This window comes from Petaurus breviceps, unplaced genomic scaffold (genome assembly GCF_028583685.1).
Source record: "Petaurus breviceps papuanus isolate PSGF00001 unplaced genomic scaffold, PetGlider_PUasm1.0 189, whole genome shotgun sequence".
Classification (NCBI taxonomy): Eukaryota; Metazoa; Chordata; class Mammalia; order Diprotodontia; family Petauridae; genus Petaurus; species Petaurus breviceps.
The window spans coordinates 6972636-6992853 of record NW_027185809.1 but is presented as its reverse complement, the minus strand read 5'-3'; the positions used below and the strand labels follow the sequence as shown (position 1 = coordinate 6992853).

The window sequence follows — 20218 nt, the reverse complement described above, 5'->3', positions numbered from 1 at the left end:
TTTTGGAGCTGCAGAACCCACAAAATGACACAGAGAAGCTAACCTCCGGCTGAGGACGGCCCGGCAGGCTGGCAGGAATCAGCCAGCACAGCGGTCTGGGAGCCGAGTCCAGGCCCAAGTGAGCCTAAGGTTTTAGCCCCAAGACAGGTCTCACCAGCCACCAGCTGGAGGGACTCCAGATCACCTGCAGCTGTGGCCGTTTCCAGAATTATCAACACATAGATGCAAAGGACAAACTGAGAAGTCAGAGCAGTCTGGACTTTGGAACCCAGTAACTGGGAGTGCTTCAGCTTTTGCCCCCAGGGCAAGAAGCCTCTGAGATGCCAGGCACAGCCACACAGTGCCACATGGCAGCTTCAGCTCCTGGCCTGCAGAATGTAGGGGACAAGCGACCAGCTCTTGCTTTAATCTGCTTGGATCTGGGTTGCAATATAGGGTAGAGGTCTTGGGGTATGTGTCCACTTTGCCAGAGCATGTGGAGGCCTCAGAGAGGGCACCCATCTAATACCTCCAGCAGCTGAGAAAAGCCCAGCGTTTGGGACGAAAGCTGCCCTGTCTGGTGGCAGAGTCCTACTGTGGCAAAAAGCCCAGGGGTCAAGTGACTGAGGGGCGACATGACCAGGAACAGGAAACAAAACAAACAGAAGATTCCAACATTAGATTCCTATTTGGGGGACAAAAAGGAGCAAAGCATGGAACAGGAGGAAGACAGTGAAGTCACAACTCCTGCACCAAAAGCTTCAAAGAAAAATACGAGCTGGTTACAGGCCATAGAGGACCTTAAGAAGCAGATAAGAGAAGTGGAGAAAAAATTGAGAAGGAAATGAGAACAATGAACACCCTGACTGAGGAAAATAACACTTAAAAAACAGATTAACTCAAATGGCAAAAGAGGCTCAAAAAGGCAATGAGGAGAAGAATGCCTTAAAAAGCCAAATCTGCCAGATGGAAAAAGAATCTCCAAAGCTCACTGAGGAGAATAATTGCTTCAGAATTAGACTGGAGCAATGGGAAGCTAATGGCTTTATGAGAAATCAAGATGCTGTTAAACAGATCCAAACAAATGAAAGAATAGAAGGCAATGTGAAATATCTCATGGGAAAAACCACTGACCTGGAAAATAGATCCAGGAGAGATAATCTAAAAATTATTGGACTACCTGAAAGCTATGATCAAAGTAAGAACCTAGAAATCATTCTCCAGGAAGTTCTCAAAGAAAACTGCCCTGATGTTTTAGAACCAGAGGGCAAAATAGAGGTTGAAAGAATCCACCCATCACCTCCTCAAAAAGATCCCAAAAAGAAAATGCCTAGGAATATTATAGCCAGGTTCCGGAATTCCCAGATTAAGGAGAGAATATTACAAGCAGCCAGGAAGAAACAATTTGAATATTGTGGAAACACAATCAGGATAACCCAGGATCTGGCAGCTTCCACACTGAGGGATAGAAGGGCTTGGAATATGATATTCCAGAGGTCAAAGGACCTGGGATTAAAACCAAGAATCACCTACCCAGTAAAACTGAGTATAATGTTTCAGGGGAAAATATGGTCATTCACTGGAATAAAGGACCTTTAAGCATTCTTGATGAAAAAACCAGAGTTGAATAGAAAATTTGACATCCAGATACAAGAAGGAAGAGAAGCTTGAGAAGGTAAACAGGGAAAAGAAATCATAAGGAACTTATCAAAGTTGAACTATTAACATTCCTACATGGAAAACAATAATTGTAATTGATGAAACTTTTCTCAGTGTGAAAATAGTTGAAGGGAATAGAAATATATATATATGGGGGTATATAGGCATATGGATACATATGTGAATGTGTGTATATATGTTTACAGGTATACATAGAAAGAGGGCACAGGACCAATTTAACAGGGATGATACTTAAAAGGTGAAATTAAGAGGTGAGAGAGGAATATAATGAGAGGAGATGGGGGGAGACAAAATGGGGTAAACTATCTCATATAGAAGAGGCAAGGGAAAATGGTTACAATGGAGGGGAAGAATAGGAAGGCAAAAGGGAATGGGTCAACCTTATTCTCATTGAATTTGGCTTGGGGAGGGAATGAAATACACACTAAATAGGGTATCTCACCCAATAGGAAAGCTGGGGGGGAGGGAAGTTGGAAGCACCCACTTTTGAAAAGGGACAGGATCAAAGTAGAGAAAAGAACAAGTGGGAGGTGGGACAGGAGGGAGGGAAATATAGTCAGTCTTTTACAATATATCTACTATGTTATTGTGTTGCATTAGCCACACATGTACAACCTATACTGAACTGCTAATCTTCCCAGTAAGGGTGGGTGACAAGGGAGGGAAGGGAATGAATCTGGAATTCAAAGTTTTAAAATCAAATGTCTAATATATACATATATATATGTACTATGATTAATACTATTTTACATGTAATTGGGAAATAAGATATACAGGTACTGGGGCATAGAGATCCACCATGTCCTACTGGAAAAGTCAAAAGGGATATGGGAGAAAATATGGGAGAGAGCAGATTGGAGGAGGGGATATCCTGTGGGACTGCTATTTGGGGGCAGTGGGTAGGGGAAAAACGGGGAGAAAATTTGTAACTCAAAAACTGTCGGAAATGAATGATGTTAATCAGAAGTTGTTAAAGCATTTGAAAAATGGAAAGAAAAAAAACATTGTCATATGTAAGAAGTTTGACCTTAATGAGTGTTTTTATATCAAACTTTCCATTGAGTTCTGGTCTTTTTTTATTACAAAAAACCCAAGTCTTTCAGTTCATCAAATATCCCTTTTTTTAAAAAAAAAAAATTTCAGGATTATACTCCACTTTGCTGGGTAAGTTATTCTTGGTCTCAACCCCAGCTCTTACATTCTTGTGAATATGTTTCATGACTGACAGTTTTTTACTGTAGAAGCTGCTAGGTCTTGTGAAATCCTATTTCCTCAGTATTTTCATTGTTTTTTCTTGTTGCTTGCAATATTTTCTCCATCCTGCGGGAGTTTGGAATCTTGTCTATGACATTCCTGTAAGTTTTCCTCCTGGGATCTTTCAGGTGGTAAACGGTAGATTTTTTTTCCATTTCTATATAACCCTATTGTTCTGGAACTTTAGGGCAATTTTCCTTAATAATTTCTTGTAATATTGTATCGAGATCCTTTTTTTTATCATAATTTTCAGGCAGTCCAACAATGATTATCTTTCCTCTCCTCAGTCTGTTCTCCAGATCAGTTCTTTTTCTAATGAGGTTCTCTTCAGTTTTTTTCTAGTTTTATTATTTCTTGTTGTGTTATAACATCATTCAATTCCTCTTGCCCAATTCTAACTTTCAAAGAGTTAATTTTCTTCCTTAAGACTGTGGACATCTTTTTCTAACTGGTTAACTTTATTTTCATAATTTTCTTGGACTGCTTTTAATTTTTTTCTTAGTTTTTCTTTTACCTATTTATTTATTAATTTATTTATTTTTAAGTTCTTCCAAGAACTCTCTTGGGGCTTGTGACCATTTGACATTACTCTTTATGGTAGAAGTGGCTTTTTATACTTCATCTTTCTCTGAAAATGAACCCAGATCTTAGTTTACAGCATAGTAGCTATCCATGATCAGGTTCTTTTTCCTTTGCTTACTCATTTTTATTTTTTTATTGTTTTTAGCAGCTTATTATATTATTATAATCAGACGTTACCCACAACTCAGGATTAAAACCTGAGTTGTTAATAAGCTGCTAAAATATATACTTTTATAGAACTATGTCTATAATATCCTATATACACTTATATGGACATATTTCTATAAAATATATACTTATGTAGACTAATATACTCAAGTAACATACCATATATGCTTGTAAACAATTATGCTTTATATATTCCTTGCCAATTATCTGAGATAATTTTCACTTTCATTTCCCTTCCTTCTTCCTTCCCTCCCTGCCCCTAGTGTATTCTTCATCTCCCTTTCCATTCTCAGACAGAACCACTCTCAGACCTTTTGTCTACATTCGCTCAGTGACTTCTGGTGATGATAGGACTCAAAGGGGACACATCTATCATTTCCCTTAGAATGTCCAACAAATTCACTCGTTAACATTTTTATAGGCAGCAAGATGGTGCAATGTGGATAAAGTGCCAGGCCTGAGGTGAGAAAAATATCTTCCTGAGTTCAAATCTGGCCACTGACATTTACTAGTTCTGTGACCTCAAGCAGGTAATTTAACGCTGTTTGCCTCAGCTCCTCAACTATAAAATGAGCTGAAGGAAATAGCAAACCATTCCAGTATCTTTGCCAAGAAAACCCCAAAAGGGGTCATAGAGTAAAAAAACTGAAGAACAATTTTTTTTTATGTTTCTCTTAACTTTGGTGTTTATACTTCAAAGTTTCTACACAGCTGTGGTCTATTTTTATCAGGAATGCTTAAAAGTCTAGTATTTCATTAAAAATACACTTTTTTGGGGCAGCTAGGTGGCACAGTGAATAGAGCACCGACCCTAGAGTCAGGAGGACCTGAGTTCAAATCCGACCTCAGACACCTGACACACTAGGTGTGTAACTTTGGGCAAGTCACTTAACCCCAATTGTCCTCTGAAAAGCAAAAAAAAAAAAAAAAAAAAGTTAAAAAATTATATATTGGGGCGGCCAGGTGGCTCAGCGAGTAAGAGCACCAGCTCCAGTGTTGGGATGACCTGGATCAAATCCGGGCTCAGATACTCAGCACCACACCCAGAAATAACTGGCTGTGTAACCTTGAGCAATTGGAGTTACTTAACTCCAATTGCTTTAAAAAAAATACACTTTTTCCCCTGTAGCATTATATTTAGTTATGCTAGGTATGTTATTCTTGATAGGAGGCCTGCATCCCTTGCCTTCTACAACATCATATTCCAAGCTCTCCATTCCTAAACGGTGGCAGCTGCTAAATTGTGTGATCCTAACTGTGGTTCCTTTATACTTGAATTCTTTCTGACTGTTTGCAATACTTTTTCTTTGATTTAGAATTTCTAGATTTTGGCTATAATGTTCCTGGGAGTTTTCATTATGCGGTTTCTTTCAAGAAATGACTGATGGATTCTATTTCTACTTAACCCTCTTGTTCTAAATATAAGAGCCGTTTTAAGATTTCTTGAAACATGATGTCTTGGTTCATTTTGGGGTCAAGACTTTTAAGTAGTCCAATGATTCTTATTTTTTCCCCTTTATCTGTTTTCCAAGTCAGTTGTTTTTGCTGTAAGATACCTTAAATCAATAGTGTCAAATTGAAATAGAAATGGATCCCTGTCAGATATTTATAGACTTAGAAATTCATAAATTAACATCTGTATCACATTTTATTTTTATTTTCTTAATCATTTCTCAGTGACATTTTAATCTGGTTCAGGCTGCACTGTGGAATTTTGCAGCCCACAAGCCATAAGTTTAATACCTCTGCCTTACAGTATCTTTTTTTTTTCAGTCTTTTGACTTTAATATTTTTTGTCATCTCATGTAGTCATTAGCTTCTATTTGGTCTGTCCTTATTTTCATAGAATTTGTTGTTTGGACAAGGCTTTGTACCACTTGTGCCAAGCTACTAATTCCCTTTCCAGTTCTTTCTTCCATAGCTCTCATTTCTTTTTTTTTTTAAAGCAATTGGGGTTAAGTAATTTGCCCAAGGTTACACAGCCAGTTTTTTTGTGTGTGTGGGTGTTGTGTCTGAGGCCGGAACCGATCCCAGGTCCTCCCAACTCCGGGCCGGCGCTCTACTCACTATACCACGTAGCCGCCCCCCTCTCATTTCTTTTTACAGTTTCTCTTTTAGTACTTTCATTTGTTAAAATCATTTTAAGCTTGCTTCATCTCTTCCAGAAATTCTAATTAGATTTATTCCCAAGCTGTATTTTTTTTTTGAGGCTTTATGTGTATATATTTTGGAGTCATCTTACAGTTCTGTAATAGGGATAATAACTATCCCTATTACCATAATAGCTTTTTATACTGGGATCTTTTTTTTCTTTTTGCTCATTCTTCCAGCCTTTCTAGCTTTGGACTTTATTGCTATACTTCTGGACGCAATGTCAAGGTTGGTCCTGCTGATACTTTCTTGGGGGCTTTGAGTGTTGTGTTATTCCAAGCTATCAGGGGCAGCTCAGGCTGGGGACCTGAAAGTTTTGTTTCCCAAATGTATTCTTACCTACTACTTAATTCTGGGCCTAGTTCACTGTCCATCTGAAATGCCTGGCCAAGCTATTTGTACTAATAGACTTAAGTTTACAAGGCAAAGTCTGATCACTGGCCCCCTGGTCTGAACTCTTCAAGTTCTGACCTAAGTATAGATCTGACCAACAGTGAATTGCTGCTAGACCCAGTCCCTATCAGTCATTTGGAAAGCTGTAATGGTTCAGAATTATAGATGGTCTGGGATTCCTACCCTGATTATCCCACTGCAGGCTTTAGGTTGGGCTAGAAACTAAAACTGAGACTGCACTTGGAGTCCAAGCCACAAAGCTGCTACTTGCTTCTAAATTTGCTTTTTTTCTTAGTACACAGGGTATGCTATTCCACATCCAGGAAAGCCATCCCTAAACAAAAGTCCCTTCCATCAGCCCTGATCTGTAGTAACAGAGCTGCCATTTGGTACCTGTCTCTGTACTCTACATAAGATTTAGCCCCTCTGTGGTGGATCTTGAGCCCTTCTTGCCAGGGTGCACAGCCTGTCTCTGCACTGGAATGCTCTGCATAATGCACTCCTGGACAAACCTTTTTGCCTCCCTGTGCCAACCTGGTGTGAGAAAATGGCTGAGTGATTTTCTTGGACTTCCCCATTAGTATACAATGTGATCTGTTTTCTAGATCAGTTTGGTGGGGGGTGGGAGCTCACCATTTCTTCCTACTGCTCTGCCATCTTGGTTCCACCCAACTCCATGCATTTTCACTGGCTGCCCCTCCTGCCCGGAACTTTTCCCTCCTCATCTCTTGCCTCCTAGCTTACTTTAAGTCTCAGCTAAAGTTCCAGGTAAGAAACCTTTCCTAGTTCTCCTTAACTTTAACATCTTTCCCTCTGGCACCATCTCAATTTATCCTTCATATATCTTATTTGTACAGTTGTTTATATGTTGTCTCCCCTATTACGACTTTGAACTCCTTGAGAACAGGGACCGATTTCCGCCCCTTTTTTTGTATCCCTAGCACCTAGCCATGCCTGGCACAGAGTAGACACTTAATAGAATAAAGCAGCACCTACCAAGGGTTATCCAGACTCTCTTTACTTGCTTTTCATAAATCTTAACAATCTATAATTAAAATCCTTCAACATAGTGGGGCGGCCAGGTAGCACAGCGAGTAAGAGCACTGGCTCCAGTGTTGAGAAGACCTGGAGATCGAATCCCGGGCTCAGACACTTAGCACCCACCCAAAAACACCTGGCCGTGTAACCTTGAGCAAGTTACTTAACCCCAATTGCTTAGGGGCGGCCAGGTGGCTCAGCGAGTAAGAGCACCGGCTCCAGTGTTGGGATGACCTGGATCAAATCCGGGCTCAGATACTCAGCGTACCCAGAAATAACTGGCCGTGTAATCTTGAGCAAGTTACTTAACCCCTATTGCTTAAAAAAAAAAAAATCCTTCAACATATCCTACTGGAATGAGTTGTACATTCAGTTTTATTTTCATCTTCAAATGGAACTGAGGTAAAGTCTTGCCCCATAACCATCCACTTAGCATTTGATGCTGAATACTGGGGAATGAGCAGGACCTCATCATCCACCAACATGCTGTTGCCCCACAAGCCTGGGACACTTCCCTATGGTTCTTCTAATGTCTCATGGACACTAGGGTAATACTGGCTGTCCATCTGTTTGTCACTTGTTTTACTACATGACCAGGCTATTTCCTTTTCTGGTTATACAAATGCACAATACCTTTTGTTTTATATTGTTTCCATTTTCTTTGCTTTTTTTTTTGGAGGGCAATTGGGGTTAAATGACTTGCCCAAGGTCACATGGCTAGTTTTTATGCTAAGTGTCTGAGGCCGGATTTGAACTTAGTTTCTCCTGACTCTAGGGCCGGTACTCTATTCACTACGCCACCTAGCTGCCCCTCACTTTTTCTTTTCAATTACACCGCTTCTTACATGAGCCATCATTCCTACTTAAACCTACCACATCTCTCCACTCATTAATTTTGACAGGAATTGTGGTGTTCCATGATTCGAAGCCATATAACCAGAATATTGGTGTTTAAAAGATGGGTATTGTATGTCAAGGGTAGCTTGTAATCACTAGAAGCATATGCAGTTTCCCAAAGTAATCTTACCTTAATTCTGGGCCTCGTTCACTGTCCATCTGCAATGCCTGGCCAAGCTATTTGTACTAATAGACTTAAGTATACAATATTTAAGTGATGAATGAGGTAGACCATCTACTCTGAAAGTTAGCAGGTAATTACAATTTCTATGTATACTTGAAAATAATAAAGATGTTTCTCTCAAAATATCCTGTAATTAGGATTTTTCACTACATTGACATACCCCAGAATTATTCCAAATCACTAGTTTTACCATGCACTCAAAAGAAAACCACAGGAAATGATTTTATGTAGGCTATGGTCAACGTTGCTGACCTCAAGTATTTATTATACCTCAAAGACTTAAAATAGCTTTCATATAACTAGTCATGCTAGATGGTTGCGGCAAGAAAACCTAAAGAATTGCCGATCATGCTTTCTTCTTCCTTGACAGTGCCTCCCATCTGCTTGTACATAAACTTATATGTATCTAGTTAATTACAGTCTCCCATGATAAAACATGAATTTCTTGAGGGCAAGGATTGTTTTTGCCTTTTTCTAACCCCAGTTTAATATCTTTTGATCTCTAAAATTGCTTTGCAATTTTTGGTTATAAGTGACATAAATAAGATATGAGTTAAAAGAGGCAATATGGAAAGCAGAAAGTATGTTGAGTCTGGTCAAAGGACTTGGGTTCAAATCCTACACTTTGTACTTTGGGCAAGTTAGTTAATCTCTCTAGTCCTCAGTTTTTACTCACCAGTAAAATGAGGAGGTAGGCCTAGATGGCCCCTAAAGTCCCACCCAGTTCTAAATCTATGATCCTGAGTTATTGGCTTATCTTTAGCAAATGTTATTATATACTTTCAACCAAATTCATTAGATTACTAAATCATGTATGTCAAAAAAATAAAGTTGGTGTGGTTACCTGGAGAGTGAAAGGCAACAGATGAATGACCTGAATATCTGATACCTCAAACATATTAGAAGAACAAAGCAGAGGCGGCCAGGTGGCGCACTAAGTAAGAGTGCCGGCCCCAGTGTCAGGAGACCTGGGATTGGTTCCAGCCTCAGATACTCGGCACCCACACAAAAATAACTGGCCGTGTAACCTTGAGCTAGTTACTTAACCCCGATTGCTTTAAAAAAAAAAAAAAAGCATATTCATCATTTCTCCTCTGAAAGATTTTTATGAAGAAGCAAGGATGAGAGTCACATAGGATAAAAGCAGCAGAAAGTATAAAACTCAAATTGTCGGACAGAGTACCCACTCCTATGAAATCATGGATCCTATGTACCAAAGCTAAATCATGAAACTAAAAACTAACTACTAGCATTAGTATTAACACAAAGGAATTCCATTGATTTATTTTTATCATGTTTGGAAACAAGTAACAAACAAGATATGCCTGTAAAGATCAGATCTGTTTACTCTTCTGCTTTACCCAGAGAAATTCTCATGACTTTATCGTTTTGCTTGCAAATAAATACTAAGAACTGATATTAAGTAATGATCACAAAGGAAAAGCACACAATCAGGATCTAATTTATTTTAACTCTTTATTGTTCCAGAAGGAAAGGCATGAAACAATACACTGCCACTTGGGAAGTAACAAATAAGCTTTCATTTCTGGAAAATCTTACCATAAAACAACAGCTGTTCAGTTGAGGACTTTTAAACTGTTTGGAAAGAGAAATTCAACAGACAGAATACCCAAGTTCTTAGAATTATAAATTTACTAAAACTATGCCACAGAATTTTTGCTTCTGAAACACAACATTGTCTGACAATCTTTTCGTTAACTCATTTCAAAGCCTTTTTTTTCAATTTTTTCCTTTCTTCCTTCCTTCCTCCCACTACCCACTGAGAAGGCAAGAAAAATATAACCCATTACAAAATGTAAAGTCATGCAAAACAAATTTCAGCATTAGCCATGTCAAAAAAAAAAAAAGAAAAGAAAATTTGCTTCAACCTGTACTCTGAGCCAATCACGTCTGAGTCTGAAGGCAGAGAGCATATCTCATTACAAGTCCTCTGGAATTGTGGTTGGTCATTGTGTGGATTAGAGTTACTAAGACTTTCAAAGTTGATCTTTTTTATAACATTTGTTATGTAAATTGTTCTTCTGCCTCTCTTCTCACTTCACTTTGCACTAGTTTAAGCAAATATTCTCAGGGTTTTTTAAAAAATCATCGTCTTCTTCCCCTACATTTTTTATAGCAAAACAGTACATCACATTCATAAGCTATAATTTGTTCTGCCATTCTCCAACTGATGGGCATCCCCTGAATTTCCAATTATTTGTCATCACAAATAAATATAGTGCATGTAGGCCTTTTTCTTATTCCTTTGATCTATTTGGCATTTAAGAGCTTTTGGGGAATAGTTCCAAATTGCTTTCTAGAACAGACTAGTTCATAGCTCCACCAACTGTGCATCAGTGTACCTCTTTTCCCATACCCTCTCCATTTGTCATTTTCTTTTCCAGTCATTTTAGCCAATCTGATGGGTGTGAGGTAGTAATCTCAGAACTGTATTAATTAGCATTTCTCTAACAGTGATTCAGAGCATTTTTTACATGGCTACTGATAGGTTGGATTTCTTCCCTCTGAAAACTGTCTATTCATATCCTTTGATAACTTATCAACTAGGGAAAGGCTCTTATTCATACAAATTTGGCTCAGCTTCTTACATTATCTGGAAATAAGACCTTTACCAGAGAAAACTTGATGCAAAGATTTTTTTCCCCCAGTTTCCCACTTTCCTTCTAATTTTGGCTGCACTGGTTTTGTTTGTGCAAAATCTACTTAACCTTATGTAATCAAAACTAGCCATTTTACAGTCTATGAGCCTCTTGAACCTCTTTTCTTTGGTCATGAATGCTTCCCCTATCCCTAGATTCAAAAGGTAATTTTTTCCACAGTCTATTACTTTGCTTATGATAGCATCTATCTAAACCAAGTACTATTTTGTGCTTATTTTGGTATACAGTATGAAATGTTGGCCTATTCCATACCTAGTTTCTGCCAGACTGTTTTTCAGTTTTCCTAACATTTTTTGTCAACTAATGAGTTCTTCCACTGGGTTTGTCAAACACTAGGTTACTGTGCTCATTTGCTTCTGTATACACAATAGTTTTTCACATTTAAAGCCGAGTTCCTTGAAATTTTAAGTCCAAGCACTAAAAACACAAAAACAATTTTTCTGAATCTTTTCATGTTTATTGAAACACTAGTATACAACACTAGTGTATGATTTTTTTTTTGCACATTCAGTAGATCAAATGCAAAAGTTTAACCTAAGTTAAAATATAATACATGGAAAACAATGGAATTTCAACAAGTTTCTGAAAGCAAAGATGGAAATTAATCTTTCCAATTTCATCTTTCAGTCTATTATTACTCTGGATGTTCATGTTCTTGTCCTGGAATTAACCATCGAATACTTTCAGTCCGAACAGTAGCATACATAATAAAACTAACTAAAAAGAATAAGGAAAATACAAGCAACCAATCCACACTTTTCACCAAAGTGCTGGGAAGAGGGCCTATTTGGTCATCTTCAGTCACTACCACATCATTCTTGGCTTCTATCCCTGAAAACAAAATCAATGAGTCAGTATTCGACAGATAAAAAAAAAATGCCCACAACTGAATTTTACCAAGGATTCAGTAGGATACACAAAATGGAAGACTGGTTTCAAAAAAAAGGACAGAATTCACACCCAATTCCCTTTCCTCTTTCTATGGTTCTTAAAACTTCCAGTAGAACAACTCCAAAAGACTCATGATGGAAAGGGATATCCAGAGAAAAGAACTACAGAGTCTGAATGCAGAGAAGCAAACTATTTGCTCTCTTTTGTGTTTTGTTTTGTTGCTTCAGAAAATTTCTCACTGTTCACTCCATTAGTTATAACTCTTCTTTACAACTTTTCTAAGGTTTAGTACGAAGGTATCTGTAAAACCTATATCAGATAGCCATGGTGGGGGAGGAGTGAGAGGGAGGGGGAAAAATATTTGGAACTCAAGGGACTGTGGAATTGAATGTTGTAAACTAAAAGAAAATAAATTTTAGAAAAACCTTCCAGTACAGTAATTTGGCCTTTCTCTCTACTACATAATGAATGAATGAATCAATGCATAAATGTATTCAACTTCTCACAGTTAAAATACCATTTTTTTTGTTTTCTCAGTAAATATACAAGACTTTTTTAAAAAACAAATTTGCCAGGAGATTTTACTTATATACCATTTCAGTAATATCACTATGCTAAAAGATAATAAAATTTCTAGTCTGTACACTTTTCATCTGTACTCCCAAGCATAACTAAGAATTCAGGGACACTGTGGAGGGAAAATGTACGCATTACAGGAAGGTCAAATTAGCTGACTTCTAAGGCACCCAGGAATGAATCAATGAAAAAGCGTCTATTAAGCATTTACTATGTGCAAAATAATGTGCTGGGGATATGAAGAGAAAAAGCAAGAGAGTATCTGCTCACAAGGAGCTCATATTTTAATGAAGGAAACAACACATATAGAGTTCAGCTACAAGTCAGAAAGATCCTTTGTAGCAGCAAAAGTAGATGCAGTGCATGTTCATTAACATTATTTCTACTGAAAATGTTTCTACTGCTGAACCACATGACAGTGCCACAGACCGAAAAAACTTTATTTCCCAAGTCTTCAATAGCTGTGGCTGCTGAAGAGGAAGGGGCTGCAGCACACAGAAATTATACCCCAAGACAAACCTTCACTAAGGCTGCTACCCCGGCTTTGATTGCTGGGCTAGAAAATCAGGACTAGTGGTCATGGGGGTGCTGCCATTTCTGGCCTCTTGGGAAAATGGTGGAAAGTTGGTGTGGGTGGTGACAAAGAAGGTGGGCCCCTTCTTCATAAAGACTGCTCCCCTCAGTGATTGTTATTGGTGCTGAACTGGAAGAATGATGCTTCCAAGTTCTTGGGTCTTAGACTCTCCCCACTGGAATTTGAGGAGAGGGGGTAAAAAAGAGACAGTAGCCAGACTGTGACTTGGGTGGCTTGCCTACCCCAAAGAATTATCTAATATTACATTTGTGTTCTAAGTGTTTTCAAACTTTTGAACAACATGTATGGGTTGGTTTTTTTTTCCATTTAAGTCCAAAAGTCAGGCTCTAGTCTGTATAATAATGAAAAAAACTACAAACAAACATTCTAATTCCAAAAAGGCAAAACTCCGATCTTCACTCATCAGTCAGACATACAAAGTTTAAAGAATTTAACATACTTATTCTTTTCTGAAAGAATTGAGGGAAATCAATGCAATACTCAACCATGATTCCAAAGGATCAATGATGAAAAAGTCCAGAGAGGTGTTGGACTAATGTACAGAATGAAATATACATTTTTGGACATGGTCAATATGTGAACTGGTTTTGTTTTGACTATGCCTATTTATTACAAGGGTTTTGTTTTCTTTCATTCACCCCTTGGAGGAAGGAGAGACCGGGGCAAGGAGCAGTAGAAAGAAATATTTAATAACTGAATAAATTTTTTTTTTTTAAGAATTAGGGGCTTTGTGGGAAATTGAGGAATGAAAATTTTCATTTGGCAGGGAGCAAGGAATCAAGACACTTTCCCTAAGGACAGGACTGTTGAAATTTGTATGTCAAAACTTTTGAGGGTCAGGTATAAAAATGAGGCCCTAGTATAATATATATAAAGCATATGATAAAATGCTGAGGTTTATGACATTCCTGCTGATAAAAAATGTTTTAATTTTTTCAATGAAAATTTCAAATCTTAATCTACCAGTTATAAAAGATTTCAAGTTCCTCTTCATTCCAAAGCTATGATCCTATCAATAAACTTTTCTTATACTGCATCAGTTCACTTCCCATCTTCTGGCCACCACAAAACTTTGACAATACTCTCTAGGGGACACTGTTCCTTTTCTCATGCTTCTCTCACTTGCTGCAGACCATTTCCTCCTCACCCTCTCAGTTCTCCACCTGTATAATCATGTTTCCACACAAGCTACTCTCAAAAAATTAATGATTAAAGAATATGAACAGAAAGTTTTCAAAGGAAGCAACCCAAACTACCAACAAATATATGAAAAGATGCTGCAAATCATAGAGAAATGCAAATTAAAGCAACTCTTAAGGTTCCATCTCACCCCTCAGACTGACAGAGATAACAAATGTGCAGAGGAAACAAAGGATATTAATGAACACTCTTGGTAGAGCTGTGATTTGGTCTAGCCATTTTGGAAAGCAATTTGCAACTACACTTCAAAAGTCACTAACCTGCAGACACCATGACCCAACAATACTACTATTTAGGTCTATATCCCAAAAAGATCAAAGAAAGAGGAAAAGGACCTTTGTGTACAAAAATATTTAAAGTAGTTCTTTTTGTAGTAGCAAGAAACTAGAAACCAAGAGGGTGCCCATCAACTCAGGAATGACTGAACAAATTATGGTATATTAATATAATGGAAAATATATGCCTTAAGAAATTACTAAAGAGGTTCAGAGAAACCTGGGAAGACCTATATGAACTAATACAACTGAAGTGAGCAGAACCAGGAAAATAATTTATTAACACAACAGCACTGTAAATACAAACATCTCTGAAAAGCTTGAGAACTATGATCACTGAAATGACAAAGAACTGATGATTATCTCTGACACCTACCTTCTAACAAGTGACAGATTTAAAATACAGAATAAGACATACATTTTTGGATACGGACAATGTGGGAATTCATTTTGCTCAACTACATATACAAGGGGTTTTTTTTCCTTTAAATGGGGATGGGAAAGATATACAGGATCTTCCTCCCTCCCTACCCCCCAAAAATGAGATTTTAGAGAAGAATCACAGACATGTGATACAGCTTTGAAAGTTACATGCTGAATCTATTTTACAATTTAAAAGAAAAGCAAAACTCAATTGCGAATTTTTACAACCAGTGTTTCTGATAAAGACATTTCTAAAATATACAGAGAACTGAGTCAAATCTATAAGAATACCCCAATTGATAAACGGTCAAAGGATATGAACAGACAGTTTTCAGAGGAAGAAATTGAAGATATCTATAAGCATATTTTTTTAAATGCTCTAAATCACTACTGATTAAAGAAATGCAAATCAAAACAACTCTGAGTGAGCACATTTCACCAGTCAAATTGGCTAAGATGACAAAACAGGAAAATCATAAATGCTGGAGAGGATGTGGAAAAACTGGAACAGTAATGCACTGTTGGTGGAGTTGTGAACTGATCCAACCATTCTGGAGACTGGAACTATGCCCAAAGAGCTATAAAAAAGTGTATACCCTTTGACCCAGCAATACCACTTCTAGGGCTACATCCCAAAGAAACCATAGAAGTGAGAAAAGGACCCGTATGTACAAAAATATTTATAGCAGCTCTATTTGTGGCGGCAAAGAACTGGAAATCAAGGGGATGCCCATCAACTGGGGAATGGCTAAACATATGCATGTAATGGAATACTACTGTGATCTAAGAAATGAGGGGCAAACGGACTTCATGATAACCTGGAGGGACTTACATAAACTGATGCTGAGTGAGGACAGTAGAACCCGGAGAACTTTGTACACAATTACAGACACATCGTATGTGTGACGACTAACTTTGATAGACTGGGCTCCTCTCAGCAATAATAAGGTTAGAAGACAACTCCAAGGAACTCATAATGGAAAAGCATATCCATATCCAGAGAAAGAACTACAGAGTCTGCAGACTGAAGCAAACTATCTGCTCTCTCTCATCTGTGTTTTGTTTTGTTTTGTTTCTTCTTTCTCACTGTTCATTCCACACTGGTTATAATCCTTGGCGGGGAAGGGGAGGAATGGGTTGGTGGTGCACTGAATAGAGCCCTGGAGTCAGGAGGACCTGAGTTCAAATCCAGCCTCAGCCACTTAACACAAAAAACTAGCTGTGTGACCTTGGGCAAGTCACTTAACCCCAACTACCCTACCTCCCCCCCTCCAAGAAGCAAAAAAATTTTTTAAAAGATTATAATCCTTCTTTACAACATGACTAATGTTCAACGTGAAGATATTTGTAGAGCCGATATTTGATTACATGCTGCCATGGAGTTGAGGGGGGACAAGAGGGAGGGGGAGAAAATTTGAAACTCAAGGGACTGTGGAACTGAATGTTGTAAACTAAAAGTAAATAAATAAATTTAAATTAAAAAAAAAAGAAATTTTTGATAACTGTACTTAAATAAAAATTGCTTCCTTTATTTAAAAAAAAAAGAAAAACTCTACATAACAAGAGATCTACAGTTTCAAGTGCAATCTTCCTCTATGCCACAACATATATGAAAATGTTTGTTTTATTTGGTGCTTGTTAGGTTGAGAATAAAATGAAAATAAAATGGAGGGAAAAAAAAATTTACAACCCCCCCCCCTTATCTTCACAGAAGAAGCAGAGAACCATAACTGTGGAACACCACATATATGTCCCAAAGGGTAATAAACAGGTTGGTCAGTTTTGCTTAACTATTTTTTCTCTTTCCTTTTTTAATCTTTACTACAAGGGGATGTTTGGGGCAGGGAGAAGACATAATGGAAATTATTGTGATGTAATATCAAAAGGCATCAATAAAAATAGAAAAAATTTAAAATCTGGTTTCCAACCTAAAAGGCAACCATAAAGATAACTCCTTTACCAAACAATTTTTGAAGTGCTCACAATAGGCCATGAAAATAAAAGACAAAAAGTAAAATAGCCCCTTGGTGGAGAGCATGAAAAGGTAGAGTAATTCAACAAATATCTCAACAAAATTCCCCAAACTGAATCAACATACACTTTAATATTTGGTGACTTCAATACAAAGGTAAGTACAGGAGTGGATGGCCAAAAAAAAGAATATGGAGTACATGATTAAAAAAAAAATTTGAGAGTAGCCAAAGGATTGTAAATTATCTAGAAGCCTCATCCCTATATATCATGAATATTTTCAAGAAAATTAATTTTTTTAAATAATTAAAAAATTAATTCACATATACAATTAACATCAATATTTTATGATCATTGACTGTGAATAACTTAGCTAGTCTTAGCAGTACAGTAACTCAAGACAATTCTGAAGTATTCATGATGAAAAACACCGTCCATCCCCGAAGACCGAAGTTCTAAGACTCCCAAGGTAGAGCACACATTTTTTACTTTCTCTATTTTTCTAAGACCTCCTCCTGCCCTGGCGTGCAGCCTGGATGCTAGCACTCCTACTCCAACCGGTCGCACTGTCTACAAACCTCTCTATCTCCCTATGCCAAGTCAGACTATTTCCTCGGAGACTTTCCTGTCTGGTCCATTTTCTAGATTTGTTTGGAATAGTTAAATAGAAGAGAGTTCAGTTGTATTGTTTCCTACTCTTCTGCCACTTTGGTTCCAGTCCTATCTTTAAGGTGTAATAGCTTAAAACTGAACTACAACTTTGGGACACCCTCTTCAAATGATGATCATGATTACACACAAGCATTAAAGTTTAGTAAATGAACATTGCTCCAGGATAGGGGGCTCTATATCAGATTCATCTCCCCAGCAGCTTGTCTGTAAAAGGGAGACAATAGGAGGTACTCAAAACACAAGGATTTTTAAAAAATGTTATTTTTTTGAGGGATTTCAAAACTAGACATTTAAGGGAAATAATTCAACAAAGCTACAAACTTTTATTAAAAAGGAAAGATGGTTGAGCAAAGATATTTATCTAGAATACATTGTTCTTACATACCTGTTTGATTAAAAATGAAGGCTTTTAGAGTTTCCAATGTCCGATCTGTATGATTAAATCTTGCCATTGGTTTAGCTCCTTGAAATAACAAGATGTTCGGAACAGCCACAGTGCCAAATCTGGTAGAGAGACTTTTTTTAAAAAAAAAAGGAGTCTATCACAAACATGAATAAGTAACACAATCTTAGTATTTGATGACAATAAAAAGGGAAGAGGAAAAGGCTTAGTGCAACAGCATCAAACTCACATAAAAATAGGAGCCACTAAGGCCTACATAAGGATTTCTACGAGTTCATACTGACTTAGAAAACCACATAGTAACATAATTTGTGTTTTACTGTATTTCCATTTATTCTGTTAAGTATTTCCCAATTAAATTTTAATCTGAAGCTACACTCAGGAGTGGTGTGGGCCACATGTAGTCCATGGGTTACATGTCTGAGACCTCTGGAGTAGTGGACAAAGGATCATTCTTGGTATATGGAAGACCTAGGTTCAAGTCCTATCTCTGACATATATTAATTGTGTGACAATTAAACTGTAAGTTCTTTGAGGGCAGAAACTGTTTTCTCTTTTCTCTGTACACCCAGCTTTAACATAGTACCTGGAACACAGTAGTCATATAATAAATGCTTGTTGACTTGACTATGAGCAAATTACAAAATAATTTAATCTTTGTTGGTTGGAGAGATCTTCCCCACCTGGAATTCCCTACAAAATGAAATCAAAGGTCTATCTTTATCCCCCCAAAAAAGAAACAGAATTAGTTTCCTCTGATCAAAAGAAATTTATTCCATTCAATTTATAAATGTATAAGGCTCTTTAAGGCACCAGCTATCACAAGTTAAATGTCATATACATGCCCACATATACTCATCACTAAACTTACCACTGTACCATCTTAACTGCTGAGGTCTTCAGTTATAAGGGTTAATCCTTGTAGAAAACTTGTGTTATTTAAGAATTCAATAACTATTAGCAATGTACTAAACAGTTTGGAATGTCAGACTTTTCACAGCGCAATGACTTGTGACATGTAATTTTCCCAAGTACCATAATTCAATATTTCCTCATTTGCAAAATGGGGAGATTAGACTAGATCAGTGATGTCAAACTTAATTAGAAACAGATTCCTGCAGGCCATATATTCAGAAAACCACAAATTAACATTATCTGTCTTACTGTACTTTTATTTTTTGTTAAACACCCCAATTATATTTTAGTCTAATTCAGGCCTCACTGGGGTTTTACTGACCACATGGAGTTTGACACCTCTGAGCTAGGTGATCAGTAAAGTCCTTTCCAACTCTTAAATCTATAAATAAATAAATCTACGAATATTAAAAGCAGTTTGAATACTTTACTTTTTGAAAGATCAAAACAATATAAAATAAAGATGAAATGCCACTGGGGGAAAAAGAGCAGAATTAAAGCTAATCTATATAAAAACCTACTGAGTAAACAAGATTTTATATAGTTATCTCTCTACCTATAGTATCCAAATATTAACAAATATATTTTTAGTTTAAATTTTTCAAATATAAGAGATGCCACATTTCTAATTATTTCTTAAATTCAGGCCTTGGAGGAACTTAGGAGGATAACATACAAATAAGAAATTACAGCTTTAAAAGGTCTCAGAAAAAGATTAACCTCTCTTAATAAACCACTTCAATATTTAACAATCTTCAGTGTTAAGATGAGAAAGAGTCTAACTCAGAGTCGAGTGACCTAGGTGAAAATCCCACCTCTGATAATACTGCAACCTCGGGAAAATATTTTAATTTCACTTGCTGCAGGGAATGCTCTAAGCTACTGATATGCTTTGGTGGACAGTATTCTTCAACCAGAAGTTTCTTTACACCAATCAATTCACAAGTCCAAACCAAAAAATATAAACTGGTAGGGGAGGCCAGCAGCTAAATGGCACAGTGAACAGGGCACAGGCCCCAGAGTCAGAAGGACCTGAGTTTGGGGCAGCCATGTAGCACAGCGAGTAAGAGCACCGGCTCCAGTGTCAGGATGACCTGGGGATCAAATCCGGGCTCAGACACTTAGCACCCACCCAGAAACACCTGCTGTGTAACCTTGAGCAAGTTACTTAACCCCAATTGCTTAGGGGCGGCCAGGTGGCTCAGTGAGTAAGAGCACCGGCTCCAGCGTCGGGATGACCTGAATCAAATCTGGGCTCAGATACTTAGCACCACACCCAGAAATAACTGG

At 37.5% G+C, this 20218-nt stretch overlaps 2 protein-coding genes across 3 annotated transcripts in view; both read right to left on the bottom strand.

Annotated features, from left to right (window-relative positions):
• PCBD2 (pterin-4 alpha-carbinolamine dehydratase 2) overlaps nucleotides 1-20218 on the bottom strand; it is a 290006-nt gene that overhangs the window by 57869 nt on the left and 211919 nt on the right. The window lies entirely within an intron of this gene.
• CUNH5orf24 (chromosome unknown C5orf24 homolog) overlaps nucleotides 11443-20218 on the bottom strand; it is a 228599-nt gene continuing 219823 nt past the window's right edge. For both annotated transcript variants that reach the window (XM_069091861.1, XM_069091865.1), the window contains exons 5-6: nucleotides 17996-18126; nucleotides 11443-11838 (exon numbers count right to left, since the gene is read on the bottom strand). In XM_069091861.1, the coding sequence (XP_068947962.1) occupies nucleotides 11642-11838; nucleotides 17996-18126 (328 nt within the window). In that variant the 3' untranslated portion in view covers nucleotides 11443-11641. The remainder of the gene's footprint in view (nucleotides 11839-17995; nucleotides 18127-20218) is intronic.